At 35.9% G+C, this 15,698-nt stretch overlaps 1 protein-coding gene across 3 annotated transcripts in view; it reads right to left on the reverse strand.

The window, feature by feature from the left end:
* Positions 1-15,698, reverse strand: part of SPAG6 (sperm associated antigen 6) — a 65,752-nt gene that overhangs the window by 8,176 nt on the left and 41,878 nt on the right. For all 3 annotated transcript variants that reach the window (XM_017867455.1, XM_017867453.1, XM_017867454.1), the window contains exons 5-9: positions 15,218-15,423; positions 14,185-14,358; positions 12,871-13,023; positions 10,238-10,429; positions 1,561-1,677 (exon numbers count right to left, since the gene is read on the reverse strand). In XM_017867455.1, coding sequence (XP_017722944.1) covers positions 1,561-1,677; positions 10,238-10,429; positions 12,871-13,023; positions 14,185-14,358; positions 15,218-15,423 — 842 coding nt within the window. The remainder of the gene's footprint in view (positions 1-1,560; positions 1,678-10,237; positions 10,430-12,870; positions 13,024-14,184; positions 14,359-15,217; positions 15,424-15,698) is intronic.

The following is a 15,698-nucleotide window of genomic DNA, read 5'->3' on the forward strand; positions in this document are numbered from 1 at the left end:
AAAAAAAAAAAAAAAAAAAAAAAAAAAAAAAAAAAAAAGACAGAAAGAAAGAAATTGACCAATTTCCCTTGCGGTAATTTAGTCTTTTCTCTGCATTATTTGGTTATTTAGTTGGTTTGTCAAGAGGGCATGCCATTATATCTCCCACATCCCATATAACTAAGAGGGGGAGGTTATTTTCTTGGAAGGAGGAAGAAAGGACATAGGTGTTTGATACACAGAACTGTATCCTGCCTGGGTGAGTGGCTTCAGCAATGTGAAACTTCTGCTTTCCTGTGGCTCTGGCACTTGAGGGCCAGTTACACTGTTGGAGGTCATGAACAGAGTTGACAGAACTGAAGGCTGTTAGCAGATTCTATCTTTCAGATGGAGACCTAAAACTAGACAAACTTATTTGTAGGGACTACTTTAAAAGTTATAACAATACATAGTTTTTGTTCATTATTTGTAGAAACATAGTATATGAATAGTAATTTCTCATTTATATAACATTATAACTGACTATTCAAATGAATTTGCCACCCCCCATTCATTTTTTTAAAAAATCTTTTAAATTAGCCTGACCCACTTGCATGTTTTATTTCTTAAATACAACTCTTTGGTTGTTTTTGTTCTTTTGAGTGTTTAATATGTGCCTGGGATTGAGCTAAATGCTTAACATAACAATAATATCTCATTTACTCTTTACAATGACCCAATGAAATAAGTACTCTAATTATTTACATTTTATGGGTAACCAAACTAAGGTTTAGAGAGGTCAATATTTTGTTAAAGAATTATAGAGCTGGTAAGTGGGAACTCCAGGTACTCCAGTTCAGAACCTGAGCTCATAACCACCATGGGCTACTACTTGCACAGACCCCATTTTCCTAAGCCAAATTCACTGAGCATAATTTAGCCAGCTCTTGACAGCTTAGGGTCACCATCCTGACTATCAGTGTCTGTGGTAATAGTCATTCTCTTTTATCCTTTGCTATTGGTAATCAGCTCTGCTGGCTGTGCCCACTTCTAGCAGCTTGACCTTTCTACCTTACTACCATTTACTATCATTTAATCTGCAACAATCTAATCTAAGAAATATGACAGCTATATTTGTTAAAATTGTTCATAAAATAAGTCTATATGCTCCAAATGACTGTCTGAGGACATCTCCAGTAAAGCACATGAACCTTGTGAAAGATGTTTCAGTGGCTCAGAAACCTTTTTCCTTTTCTCTTTATGATCTTTGCAGTATTCCCAGGTGAGTGAGATGAAAGACACTAGAAAGATTACTAAAAGTCACTTATCAATATAAATTATCTATATTATGAGATTTTATTTTCTGGGAACAGTTAAAAGACAGTAGAGGCTTTGAGGAAAATGTGAGGATAAAGAAAGTGTTTTATTTACATGTGAATTTTGTTAAGGTAACTTCCCTGTCCATACAGATTGGTGAGAGTTAAGCAGTAAAACCATGACCCTGTCTTACAGAAAAAGCTACTGACCCAACAGAAAAAAATAAAAATAAGTTAACAAATCATTTTGATTTTCTTCCTCCCCTTAGAGGCTGCCATTTCTTACCTTACTGAACTGTCCAACCACATGCTTCAGAATATTGGGAGGAGCATCATATAGAAATGGTTCAAGGGCTGGTAAGTAAGTACATTTTTGCAGGATACTCTTTATGGCTTTTTTACTCTTGAAATACAAAGTAGATGTATATATAAGTAAGTAATCAATGAAACCTCGGCAAGAATTCAAATCTCACATTACAAGAATTTGAAAATAAAATCAATTTCCTGGTCTAAGCTGCAGTTGTTTCATTTTTTAAAATTATTGTCAAAAAAAAAAAAAACTCCTGCTTTGATTGGTTTTATCATAGAATATCCTACAAGTTGTCTTTGTGTTCAGCCTTAAAATGTAAAGTGTATTACTGAGCTCTTAAAATACCTAGAAGAAAATTAAAATTATAAAGCACAAAGTTACAGACTATAAATTAATATATACTGTATTAGAGTAAAAATTTATATACAGGAAACTGAGATAACTAATACATCCCATTTCTACTTATCAACAAATACAAGAAAATAATTTAGTTTTTTGAAGAATGTAATTATCAGGCTTTCTATATTCTCCATGATTTCATGGCTTATACATAGGCAGTCAAAATGGCTACAGGGTGCATTATTCAATGAGCATTTGCAGAGGTGCTGCTATAGCTCCTGGGTAGACATTTCCCCCTTCACAGAAGCAAAACAGATAGGATCTACTCAACTGCAGAGAAAAGATCTTCTCAACAGTAGGGAGTGTATCACCCACAAGCAGAAGAATACGTACCATATGTACCATTTCTACCCCCTCCTGCACTCCATATTTCAAGGTGACATCATGTGGTGCTGATCCTTGCCACAAGTGGAGAAGGGCCCTGATGGGGCTGCAGCACATCATGGCAGCCAGCCCTCAGGCCATGGCTAGTTGTGGTTCATTTTCTTTGTCTTAAAGGCTGTCCCCTTCAGTTGGAAAGCTTCACAATTGGGTTTGTCTCCAGCTATTTTCCACTAGAATTCCACATCTGCTTGACTGAGGTTTTGTGCTTCAGTGCTCCCTTATGGCTTTTCTCTTCACCTGTTCTTTCTCTGAGGCCTTACCCAACCTGGTCTTCTGAGATCACCATATTGTTTTGCTATTATTTTGCAATGCTCTTGAAATGTCAAGGAGCATTGTGATTTTCACATCATGAACTTTATAATTGATGAATCGATTCAGCAAAACTTTATCACAGGTTTGTTATTAGTAAAGAATCTCTTGAATTTAAGGTTTCCTGGAGACCCAGGCTAAGCAGTCTCTTATTGCTTGACACATTTATCCTCAAACACTGTTTTACAAATTAGATTAAATAAAACAAGGAATGTAAAATATGCAGCTCAGCTTTTTCCCACAAGTAGTATAATGTAAGTTGGAATTAAACTCTCAATTCCCAATATACTTGGGAACTATCTTAAATCATGGTAATCTTAGCAAGCTAACAAATTTAACTTCACTGTTATCAGTGAAAATGTCCTTGAACTGTGTAGCAGAAATCACATACACTGTACAAATTTAAAGACACCCTTATTCTAGTAGTTCTAAGTTGATGTGTTGTTATTAATCAAGAACTGTAGAAAAGAGTCCAATGACACTAGAAATTCACTGAGCTTTACTATCTTTCATGTGGAAGAAATATAATCAGCTTATGATTACATTCTTCTAGATAGAAATGTATATCATAATTCATAATCAGCTGTATTATCCAGCATAATAGAAATCCTAGTTATTTAAGACTTTGTTTACATGTCTTATTTGACAATGAAAAGGAATGAAGTACTGACACATGCAACAACATGAACGAACCTCACAAGTGTTACCCTTAGGGAAAGATACCAGGCACAAAAGTTCACATACTGTATAATTTCATTTATATGGATTGTCCAGAAAAGTCAAATTTAGAAAGACAGAAAGTAGATTATAGTTGTCTGGAGCTGGCAGGTATAATTGAGAGGAAGAAGAGGGAGTGACTACAAATGGGCATGAGGCTTCCTTCTGGGATGATGAAAATATTCTGAAATTTGATTGTGAAGATGGTTGCACAATTCTGTAAATTTACTAAAAATCATTTAATTGTGTACCTAAAATGAGTGAATTTATGGTATGTAAATTATATCTCAATAAAGTTGTTAAAAAGACTTAAACTCAGCCAGGCACAGTGGCTCAGGCCTGGAATCCCAGCAATTTGGGAGGCCAAGGGAGGTGGATCACCTGAGGTCAGGAGTTCGAGACCAGCCTGGCCAACATGGTGAAACCCTGTCTCTACTAAAAATACAAAATTTAGCCCGGTGTGGTGGTGGGTGCCTATAGTCCAAGCTACTCAGGAGGCTGAGGCACAAGAATCACTTGAACCTGGGAAGTGGAGGTTGCAGTAAGCTGAGATTGCACCAGTGCACTCCAGCCTGGGCAACAGAGTGAGACCCTGTCTCAAAAAAGAAAATACAATTGATTTTTGTATATTGATCTTGTATCCCATGACTTTTTGAACTCTTATTAGTTCTATGATTTGTGTGTGTGTGTGTGCGCACGCATGTGTGTGTGTGTGTCTGTGTGTGTGAATTCCTTAGGATTTTCTACATACAAGATCATGTCACATGTTGGTTTTAAGATTCGTTACCTTCTAGAAGATATGCATTATGATTGGTTGTTTATGGCTGTGAGCAAAATAAAATAGCTCTTACAACTCCATACTATGAATTGTACAGAAATTTTATGGGGCCAAAAAAACTCTCCCAGCCAGGCGCGGTGGCTCACGTCTATTCCCAGCACTTTGGGAGGCCGAGGCGGGTGGATCACGAGGTCAGGAGATGGAGACCATCCTGGCTGACATGGTGAAACCCCGTCTCTACTAAAAACACAAAAAATTAGCCGGGCATGGTGGCAGGCACCTGTAGTCCCAGCTACTCAGGAGGCTGAGGCAGAAGAATGGTGTGAACCCAGGAGGCAGAGGTTTCAGTGAGCCGAGATTGCACCACCACACTCCAGCCTGGGTGACAGAGGGAGACTCTGTCTCAAAAACAAAAACAACAACAACAACAAAAACCTCTCCTATTTACCTAACTCAGTAAATCAAGTAATATCTTGCCTTGGACTAATGAATAACAGATTATAAATTTTGCTAATTGTCACTGCATTTAGTAGTTAATGTTTATCCTTAGACACAATATATGATGATGTCAGAGAAGGAATCCTGAGCTATCTATTGAGGGCATTCTGAGGGTTTGAGCCCGGTTTCCTTATTAACTAGCATAGCATCTACAGTTCTAAATTCATTCATTTTCTGTCATTTCTAAAACTGACTGTATCCTCCCTGATTCGGGCTATTGGAAAAACCACAGTAAATAACAACACTATTTTTTACCTCTTAACACTATGCATAAAAATAGCAATTAACAAAATAAAATTGGCAATACTATGGGAAACCAACACAATTTCAACTGCTTTTCACTGAAAAGTGGAAGAATACCAAAAATTACTCATTGTTGCTTTCCTTAATGGATTATTGGTGTGGCTTGCTCCCAGTGTTAGAGAGTAAACCTTATCAATGGTGTGGCCTGCTATCAGTGGTGGGGCCTGGTGGGTGGTGATTGGATCATGGGTGGCTTCTGATGCTTTAGCACCCTCCCCCTAGTGCTGTCTCATGGTAGAGTTTGTATTAGTCTTTTTTCATGCAGCTGATAAAGACATACACGACATGGGGAAGAAAAAGAGGTTTAACTGGAGTTACAGTTCCACATGGCTGGGGAGGCCTCAGAATCATGGCAGGAGACAAAAGGCACTTCTTACATGGCAGCGGCAAGAGAAAATGAGAAAGATGGAACGGTGGAAACCCCTGATAAAACCATCAGATATCGTGAGATTTAATCCCTACCACAAGAACAGTATGGGGGAAACCATCCCCATGATTCAAATTATCTCCCACCAGGTCCCTCCCACAACACATGGGAATTATGGGAGCACAATTCAAAATGAGATTTGGGTGGGGACACAGAGCCAAACCATATCAGAGTTCTCATGAGATCTGCTTGTTTAAAAGTGTGTAGCACCTTCACCTTCACTCCCTCTCTCGTGCTCCGTGATGTGAAGACATTCTTATTTCCCCTTTGCCTTCTTCCATGATTATAAGTTTCATGAAGCCTCCCAGCCATGCTTCCTCTACAATATACAGAACTGTGAGTCAATTAAACTTCTTTTCTTCATCAATTATACAGTCTCAGGTAGTTATTTACAGCAATGTGAGAACAGGCTAATACAATTATCTTGAAAAACTGCTTAAAATTTTAAAAAATCTTTTCAGAAAGTTATTTTATTCTGAAAGCATTGTGGTCCAAAGAGTAACAGCTATTAAAATGAAGAGGAACACAGGAGTAAATCTTTATGACCTTTGGTTAGACAAAGCCTTCTTAGATACAACACAAAAAGCACATGCAACGACAACAAAAATTGATCAATTGAATTTAATTAAAATTTAAAACTTTTGTGCTGCAGACAATATCATCAAGAAAATACGACAACCCATAGTATGTGAGAAAATACTTGTAAATCATACATCTGATAAGATCTTGCATCCAGAATACACAAAGAACTCTTATAACTCAATAATACAAAGATAAATAACCCAGTTTAAAATGAGCAAAGGGTCTGAATAGACATCTCTCTAAAGAAGATGTATGAACAGCCAATAAGTATATGAAAAGATTTTCAACATCATTAGCCATTCGACAAATGCAAATCAAAACCACAATGAGATACCGATTCAAACCCACTAGGATGGCTACAATCAAAAATAAAGATAATAACAAGAGCTGGCAAAGATGTACTACCTTGCTGGTAGTACATTGGAAAACAGTTGGGCAGTTTCTCCAGATGTTAAACAGAGTTATCCATTGACCCAGCAATTTCATCCCTGGGTAAATACCCAAGAGAAATGAAAACACACATCCACATGAAAACTTGTTACAATAATGTTCATAACAGTGTTATTCATAATAGTCAAGAGTAGAAATAATCCAACATCCATCAGCTGGTAAATGGATAAACAAAATGTGACATATTAATACAATAGAATCTTGTATTGGCAATGGAAAGGAACAAAATACTGATATATGCCACAACATGGATGAACTGTGAAACTTCAACTAAGTAGTAAAGAAGCCAGGCACATGGCTAGGTGTGGTGGCTCACACCTCTTATCCCAGTGCTTTGGGAGGCCAAGGGAGGGACTGCTTGAGGCCAGGAGTTTAAGACCAGCCTGGGCAACACAGTGAGACCCTGTCTCTCCAAAAAAGAAAAAATTAATTAGCCAGATGTGGCAGTACACACTTGTAGTCTTAGCTAGTTGGGGGCCTAAGGCAGGAGGATCACTTGGGCCCAGGAGTTCAAGGCTGCAATGAGTTATGATTATGCCACTGCACTCCAGTCTGCAACAGAAAGAAACCCTATCTCTAAAAAGGTTATATATGTTGTATGACTCCATTAAATGACATGTCCAAAAGAGGAAAATTCATAGAGACAGTAAATTAATGGTTGCCTGGGGCTAGGCAGAGGGGATACAGAATCACAGCTAATGTGTAGCATTTCTTTTGTGGGGAATAAAAATATTCTAAAATTAGATAGTGGTGATGGTTTCACAATTCTGTAAATATACCCAAAACCATTAAATGGTACACTTTAAATGGATAAAGGTATGGCATGTGAACTATAGCTCAATAAAGCTGCTAAAAAATGAAGGAGGAACAACTATTACCATAGGAACACAATAATTAAATAATTATCTTAAACATAGTTTTATAACTAGAAAGAGCTGATTCAATGCCAAATTTCAATATGATGCCTCTAAATCCAAACAAATAAAGACATATTTGAGGCCGGGCGCGGTGGCTCAAGCCTGTAATCCCAGCACTTTGGGAGGCCGAGATGGGCGGATCACGAGGTCAGGAGATCGAGACCATCCTGGCTAACATGGTGAAACCCCGTCTCTACTAAAAAAATACAAAAAACTAGCCGGGCGAGGTGGCGGGCGCCTGTAGTCCCAGCTACTCCGGAGGCTGAGCCAGGAGAATCGCGTAAACCCGGGAGGCAGAGCTTGCAGTGAGCCGAAATCGCGCCACTGCACTCCAGCCTGGGTGACACAGCCAGACTCCGTCTCAAAAAAAAAAAGATATATTTGAATCAAAATTTTTAAAACATGTAGGTAAGCTTATTAGAAAAAAAATTCTTCTCCGTTTTTATTAAGAGATTTGGAATAACATGGGAGCAAATAGTAAGAAAATCTATAGAATGTGAGAAATCATACATTTTATAAGAACTTGTACCCAGAATATACAAAGAACTCTTACAATTCAATAATAAAAAGATAAGTAACCCAATTTAAAATGAGCAAAGAGTCTGAATAGTTATTTCTCCAAAGAAAACATAAGAGAAATTCCAAAAGACTGCTCATTGGTTCTCCTGCATGGAAACCAATTACAGAATGCTTACAGAAGCTGACATGCCTTTGGGACAAAATGAACTTCAACATGGGCTTATAATTTGAAAGCTGCCATAGAGTAACAAATGAGAAATACCATTAGACAGTTCTTGACATTCTTGGATACACTTTTCCCTACTGAGATGGTGTCAAATCGAACAGGCTTGAATGGATGTTTATTCTACACCCTTTAAAATAACAGCTGATAGAATTCAAGAGACCGTGGGGAAAGAAAAAAGAATGATCAAATCTCTACAATAATAAAATATTTGGATGGGCCTGAAGCCTTTAAAAGATTATTGATGGAATAATGATTGGTAACTTTTTAACTTACTACTAAGTGTATTTCCTGAAAGTAATACGGTACTAAATATAGGCAGAAGGAAGTTAATTTCTATTAGTTAACCTAAAAATACCACTTGTTAAACAAAATGATATTTATCTTACTTCAAAAGTGAAGTTTTCAAATTTATTTTCTCCAGTGATATGCACACAACATAGTATCATAATAATTTATTAAAAAGCAAGTTATATAAGGTAGTAGTATATAAAAAGTACATACTCTCACCTAAGGGACTATTTGCAAGGGCTTCTCAAGCTGAAATTACTATTGAGTCCACTATTAATGATTAATGCTCTAGCTCATATATCCCTTTACTTTATTTCCAAAACTTAAGAGGAAACACAGGAGAGTGGCAGGAGAGAACAGAAGAGGAGAAGGAGAGGAAGAGGAGAAAAACACCAATGACAATGGGTTAAAGAAATACGAAGCCAAAAGAGGACTATATACGTAGGCTAACATTATATACACATATACATGTATATCAGCTGTGCTTGGACAACTCAAAGCTGGGAATAGAGTTTTGGTTTCTCACCAGAAAGTTAAAGAGACCTGCTAAACTAGAAAAGACTTTATATTGTCAATCTTTCTCTTTACCAAGCATTGCCAAAGAATACGCATGTGAGAGACATAGGAGGGAAGTTCTAAATCTATTAAATTATTGTTGGTCTAGAAAGCCTTATAAAAACTGAGAAAAAAATGTTAAATCTTAGAAACCAATTTCCCTCAAGGAATTAGTAGAGAAATAATATGCAAACATGACCAAATATACATAAATTTGCTTTTATAAAATTTACAAGTCAAATAGATAATTTACTATACATAACTTTCAGAGTCCCTTAAGTGTATAGTTCAAGTAAACTTCCCATCTCATTAGGCCATCTAAAGTTTCACCAAATTGTTTTCCTATTTGTTAGTTTACTGTTTTAATTAAAATGTAAATGTAATTTAATTTACTGTTAAATTATTGTCTTTTCTGTGAACTTCCCTCAATCCAAGTCAATTTTACAAGCTGCTTTCAAAAACGTACATGTTTTCCTAATAGGAACTATGCTGGAAAACATTTTATTTCTTTTTTTTAAGTTCTAAAATCATTAAACAATCCATCCTTCTTCATATTCATGTTTTGTGAATCATTTTAGTAGTTAGTAATATTTCAGAAAATCTGCCTTTTAAAATGCATGATTTAAAAATATTTAGTGAGTCTTACAGACAATTTTTTAAAGAAACAAATACAAGACGTATAATNTTAAATTCTAAAATCATTAAACAATCCATCCTTCTTCATATTCATGTTTTGTGAATCATTTTAGTAGTTAGTAATATTTCAGAAAATCTGCCTTTTAAAATGCATGATTTAAAAATATTTAGTGAGTCTTACAGACAATTTTTTAAAGAAACAAATACAAGACATATAATTAAAAGGTCAGGTGGCCTTGGAATTAAAGAGGCAAATTACGGGTTCAAAGATACCTGCTGACTAGTTATATGATACATTTGAAAGGTACCTTAAATTCTTTTGGATTCCACTTTTAAAAGTAAAATGAACTAGAGGTCTCTCTTGCAAATTCAAACTAAAAAATTCTATTATTCTTCAATTTCTACTTCATAAGTCAAAAGGAATGTAGAATGCAATAACCATTCATTTTACAAACAACTTTGCACCCATAGAGAACTTTCTCTAAAATATATCACTGATTTTTAGAGACAGGGTAACTCATTTTCAAAGAAGAGTGAAGTCGATTCTGATAAATTTGTATTTCTTGACTCATAAAACAATATTGTCCATGATGAAAACAAAGAGATTTTAAATGACATACTTTTAAATGAGCCAAAATCTTCATAAAACAGAATTAAGCACTTACTTTTACTTGGAGATCCTCAGAACTTTCTGTTGACATGTACAAAGAAAGCAGAACTGGCAAAATATTTGTGACTGCAACAGCCCGTGCGTGTTCAGGAGTGTGTCTTCCAATCTGTCCTAAGGCCCAAGCAGCTGCAGCCTTAATATGATCTTCTGGTTCTTCTGACAAGCAGACTGACAACTGGGGTACACCCTGCAGCGTGGATCAAAAGAGCAAGTGTTATGAATCTAGAGCAGGATTAAAGAGTCTTCCGTGTCTCTCAAACATGAGAAGAAATCATTTCGGCCTTGATCCTTTTTTTCTTAAACGGTTCAATAAATGAGCACATCACAGGGGCTGTCATTTCTTAAGTCAATAAAATGACTAGAACTAAATTACCTTAATTATCTGTAACAATTCAACTAAACCAAGAATTTCTCTACTAGCTTTTATCCCCCAAATAGAGAGGTATTTAACCAAACAACAGATATCACAGACAAGGAAATACGCAAAGCCAGATTTTACTGTGGCAAACTAAAAATGTTTAGAATTTTAAAATCTTTTATTTTCCTTTGTTAAAAATTTAATTTAGAATCTTCAAAGAAATTCTTTTCACCAAATATAATAAACCTGATATAATAAGCCTGAGAATAAAATAAATCAGTAAGAATCCTATCTAAGTACCTTGTCAACGGAATATATTCACTAACACCTTTCCTGAAACAGTACATAAATAATTTTCCATCAATTATGGTCAACTTTTAAATTATAGTTCTTTCCACTTTAACATGATTGAATGTCAAAACAACAATGATTACTTTTGTTACACAGCACATGCTTACATTTTGCATCTTAGGCTTCAATTGTATCTAAATAATAAAAACAGAATTAACTAAAGAGCCTCAAATACATTACATTTTGTATACCCAAGGAACAATTTTTAAAAATCAAATTCTAATTCCAAATTCTGTATAGGTGTGATTTGCTGACTAATTTGAGATTATGGTAATCACCTTAAATTTATTTAGTACCACAAAAAAAGATCACATGGTTGTGCTACCATAGCAAAGGCCGGAATCATCATATATACTTTTATTCTTCGCTTTTTAATTTGGTTATTAAGACCAATTTCCTGAAGAGATCAGCTATATTTCTTCATTGGCTTCTTTCCTACAACTAAAAATGTATGTCTGCCAATATTAAAGGTCAGACCTGTCTCCAGAATGAAGCAACTTTCCAGAAAGTCCACATGTCCAGGATGTAACAAGACTGAAGAAGCAGGAGGAAAATGAGACAGTGCCTCTACTCCATCCCCAAAGCTCTGACTTTTTGGCCTCAGTTGTAATGAATAACAAATAAGATAAGGAATGAAAATTTGCTTTAAAATTACTATTTAAATGTAAGGTATTATTGCTAGTCTTTATAGTATCACACAGGAAAAGGAGAGAGTGCTACCATGCTATGTGGCTTGCCTGAAACTGCTGGAGTTCCAGCAAGCCAACACCTTGATCTCTATCTGAAAAACAAACCAGGTGGGAAAGGCCAGCAGTAACCTTGAACCAAAGAAGGGAAGAGCTTCCTGGTTAGTTTCAGGAAGACAAATGGGAAGCAATGGCAATTGCTTCTTCTTTCATCATTCTTCCCATGCATAAGCTTCATGACTCTCCACAAAAAAACCAAGGATCAAAATCCTGGTAACATCCTTACCGTGACCCTTCAGAAAGCACCACCATTGCTCTAGTCACTATCACAGTCTGTGGTAATAGAAGAACAAAAGGAAAAGAGCAGGATAAAAGGGAGTAAAACAAAGAATTATCATGAAATAGGTAGAAAATAAAGATCTGAGGCTCCTTTTTATTCTGAGGATTAGTAAGGGATAAAAAAAAATCCACATTTCTGTTTAACATACAGCAGCAGGTTTTCTATGCTGATAAGAAACCCACGCCCCAGAGAGTCACCACACACACTGTAAGCACACAGGCTTTGAAGCATTTGTCCAGAGATCAATATTTATTCATTAGCACACATCTCATAAGCACCTACTATGTGCCAGGGCTGCACTAGATGAGGGGTTCTTACAAAGTTGTGAATTGAGATAAAGCAAAATCCCTAGAGCAAGGAAACAAAAACACTGCTATCTGACACGTGCTCTGAATTGCCTAAATCTAAGAAGAGAAATAGTTCATAAAAGCTGAAGAAGAGAAAGTGGATAAAAAGGGATGTCCAAGCCATTGTCATCTCTCACTCAGGTGGCAGGAAATGGAGGGGTATATAGACCTCCCAGAATACTGAAAATGACTATTGGGCATGGCATTTACAAATAGGTGTTTCTAACCAAGGTAAGATTTACATGTTTGTAGATATGTACAATTAATCCTTCAAGACACAAATAATATTTAAATATAGATAATATTTAAATATTAATGCTCAAAAAAGTTGATATTCTGTTTACTCAGAAACACTGAGTAAAACTTTAAACTTCCCATAACCTTGCTAATAAAACTTGCTAATAAGCATTGAAACAATCAAAATTTTTTTCAGGTAACTTTTTTGCTCCAGTCAGTTATATCTTGTATTCTGTGGGAGAACATTAATCTGTGGTTCTCTTTTAGAATTTCTTACTGCAACTAGAGAAAAATGAAGCAAGAACAAACCTTAGAAATGATGACCGCCATTGCTAGGTTCTCAGAATGAGCTGCTACGTAACCAAGCATCATGATGCCAGGCAGCCGCGTGTTCCCTTTGCAGGACCCAATGCAGTCAATCACGGCAGCAACCCCTCCTGTGTTAACTACCAGCTGTGAAAGCTAAGAGATGGGAACAAGAGTTAGATCACCAGGACCCTACAATGGTCTTTAAATACAGTTTAATATTGCCACACTCTATTTAGAACCTAAAAACAACTGGTGAAATTGAATTATCCTTTAGTGAAATTATTATATTTATTAAAGAAATATACACTAATCCTGCCAGTTCAAATGCACATATACACTCACTGTGAGGAGCTTTATTCTGTGGTTCAATTTTTCATGCATCAATGGCACAACTTTTATCCCAATTATAATGGATGTCAAAATTCCTCACCTAGACTTTAAGCCTAGGGCTACTTCATAACTAACTACTGAAACCCCCAATCACAATGGGTGAGTATGAAGCAGATTAATCACTGAATGCTGAAAGACAATGTCAGACTTGAAATATTCTAACCTAATTATTTCCCCCTTGCTAGTAATGATTACTAGCTGAGTGCACTTTAATTTTGAAAAATCTCAATCAAATAAAGATGTTAGATGAAATAAAGAATGAGGACTTAAAGTTTAATGAAATAAAAATTGGTTGGTCAAAATATACACAGAAAAAAGATACTTCACAACCAATACAGGCTTGCTTTCTCTCTTTCTTTCCCATCTAGAACTCAGAGCAGGAAATCACCATGTAAGAGCAGCTACTGGAGTGGTAACAGTAGGCCAGGGGACCTTTGTAATTTCTCCCAACCTGGAGCTATAATAGTGTTCTCACTACTCCCAGCTGACATAAAATGGTAAGGATGGCAAAGTTCATAGTCCTCACAATCTAGAAATGGAAAGTTTAAAATGACTAAAAACAGATTTCAAGCTCAAACTCAGCTAATATAACCCAGTGTTCTCAACTGGTGGCAATTTTGCTCCCTGAGGAACATATGGCAAAGTATGGAGACATTTTTTATTGTCACCACTTGTGGGGGAAGGGTACTTTTGGCATCTACTGGGCAGAGGCCAGGGATCCTGCTAAACATCCATCCTACAATGTGCAGGACCAGCCCCCCACAACAAGGAACTACCCAGTCCAAAACATCAGCAGTGCAGAAGACAAGAAATCCCGACCCATCTAGATCATGTGCCACAACCCCTAGGCCCTATAAACAAATTGATGTTTTATTTAAAAACTAAAACTATTACATATTATTGTGTCTTGAAGTTTCTTTTCACCTCGGGTGTATGTTTTGCAATCTCTCTAATTAAAGTAGAAGCATTTTTCTTCACGTATTCATCCTTGTCCTTCAGACAGGTAAGTACAACTGGAAAAATCTCTGCTTCAACAACCATTTCTGCCAGATCCACGGAATGTTTCGAAACCTGACTGAGAGCTGAAAGGATCTGATGCTGTGAAGCAAAAAAACAAAACAAAACAGAACAGAACACTATATAGCATCCACTACAGAGTTCAGATTTAAACAGTTTTATATATATTCAAATTCTTTTATAAAAGGAAAAAAATGTACATGCCTAAACAACCTAAGATTTCTTAATCTTGAGACATTCACATTCTAGTTTTATATCCAAGTTTTAAAAATTCCTAATTTCCAAATTAGTTCTCAATATTTTGAAACTCTATTACAGATGATTAAATAACATGACCTCTGGATGAATACCATTTCTTAATTATGCAATACTGAAATTGCTAATTTATGAGAAATGTGATCATTTAGTACAAAAATCATCAAGCAGAACAATATCTTTGACATGATGCTGATACCATTTCAAAGAATGTTCCATTGCTTAGTTAACATTAACAATTTTAAAACATTATAGGATGTAACTATTAGAATATAAAAGTATAATTGGTGACTGTTAACTAAAAATCAGATTTTAGAAAGCTATAAAAAAGGCTAAGATAAATATGGCAATTTCCATAAGAAACAATATTATGGTGGAGGGTTAAAAAATCTTTAGGTCTTTTCCAAACCAAAGATTTAATCATTATGTGATTCTGTATTTTAATTATTAATGTTAACACTGTTGTTACTTCTGATCTTGTACATAGTTTCCCCAATCACATTTTTGTTATCTAATCTTTACGGTATTATTTTCACATATTAAGAGACCAAATACATAATATAGTCATATCTGTTTTCAATGATAATTTACTAATTATTTTTAGATGCAAAATATTCACGTGTACACATTTCCATTTTCTTACATTATAAAAGGCTGATGTGTTTTCAACCTTATTTTGAAATACCTTCAATTTAGCATCAGGGTTCAGGAGCATCTGGGCTAAGTAAGCAACAGCTCCTGCATCCACTACTGTCTGTGCTAACTCTGGAGAATGCTTTGCAATATCACTGAGGGCTGAAGCAGCAATCCTTTTCAAAGCAATTTCTGGTTCCTGGATACAGAATACTAAAAGAGGAACAGCTCCCGCATCCACCACAGCTTGTGACAGTTCTGTGGGTCCAAGAAAAGTAATTAAGTGAGTATGGGTGACTGACCCTGGTGCAAGCCATTTTTCACCCTGACAGATACAGCAAAGAAAAAAGGGGAGGGTGTACTTCACTCTCTCGACATCTGCATTTCAAATCAGGCTTCCTGGTTTCATAAACCATGTGGACCAATCCTGAGCTGAAAAGAATACAGGTCAATAGATGGACCTCCATTTACATGAACACATTTGAGGTAGATTAGGCTGAAATGGCTTGTTATTCTTTTTTTTTTTTTTTTTT

This window comes from Rhinopithecus bieti, unplaced genomic scaffold (genome assembly GCF_001698545.2).
Source record: "Rhinopithecus bieti isolate Rb0 unplaced genomic scaffold, ASM169854v2 scaffold_3041, whole genome shotgun sequence".
Lineage (NCBI taxonomy): Eukaryota > Metazoa > Chordata > Mammalia > Primates > Cercopithecidae > Rhinopithecus > Rhinopithecus bieti.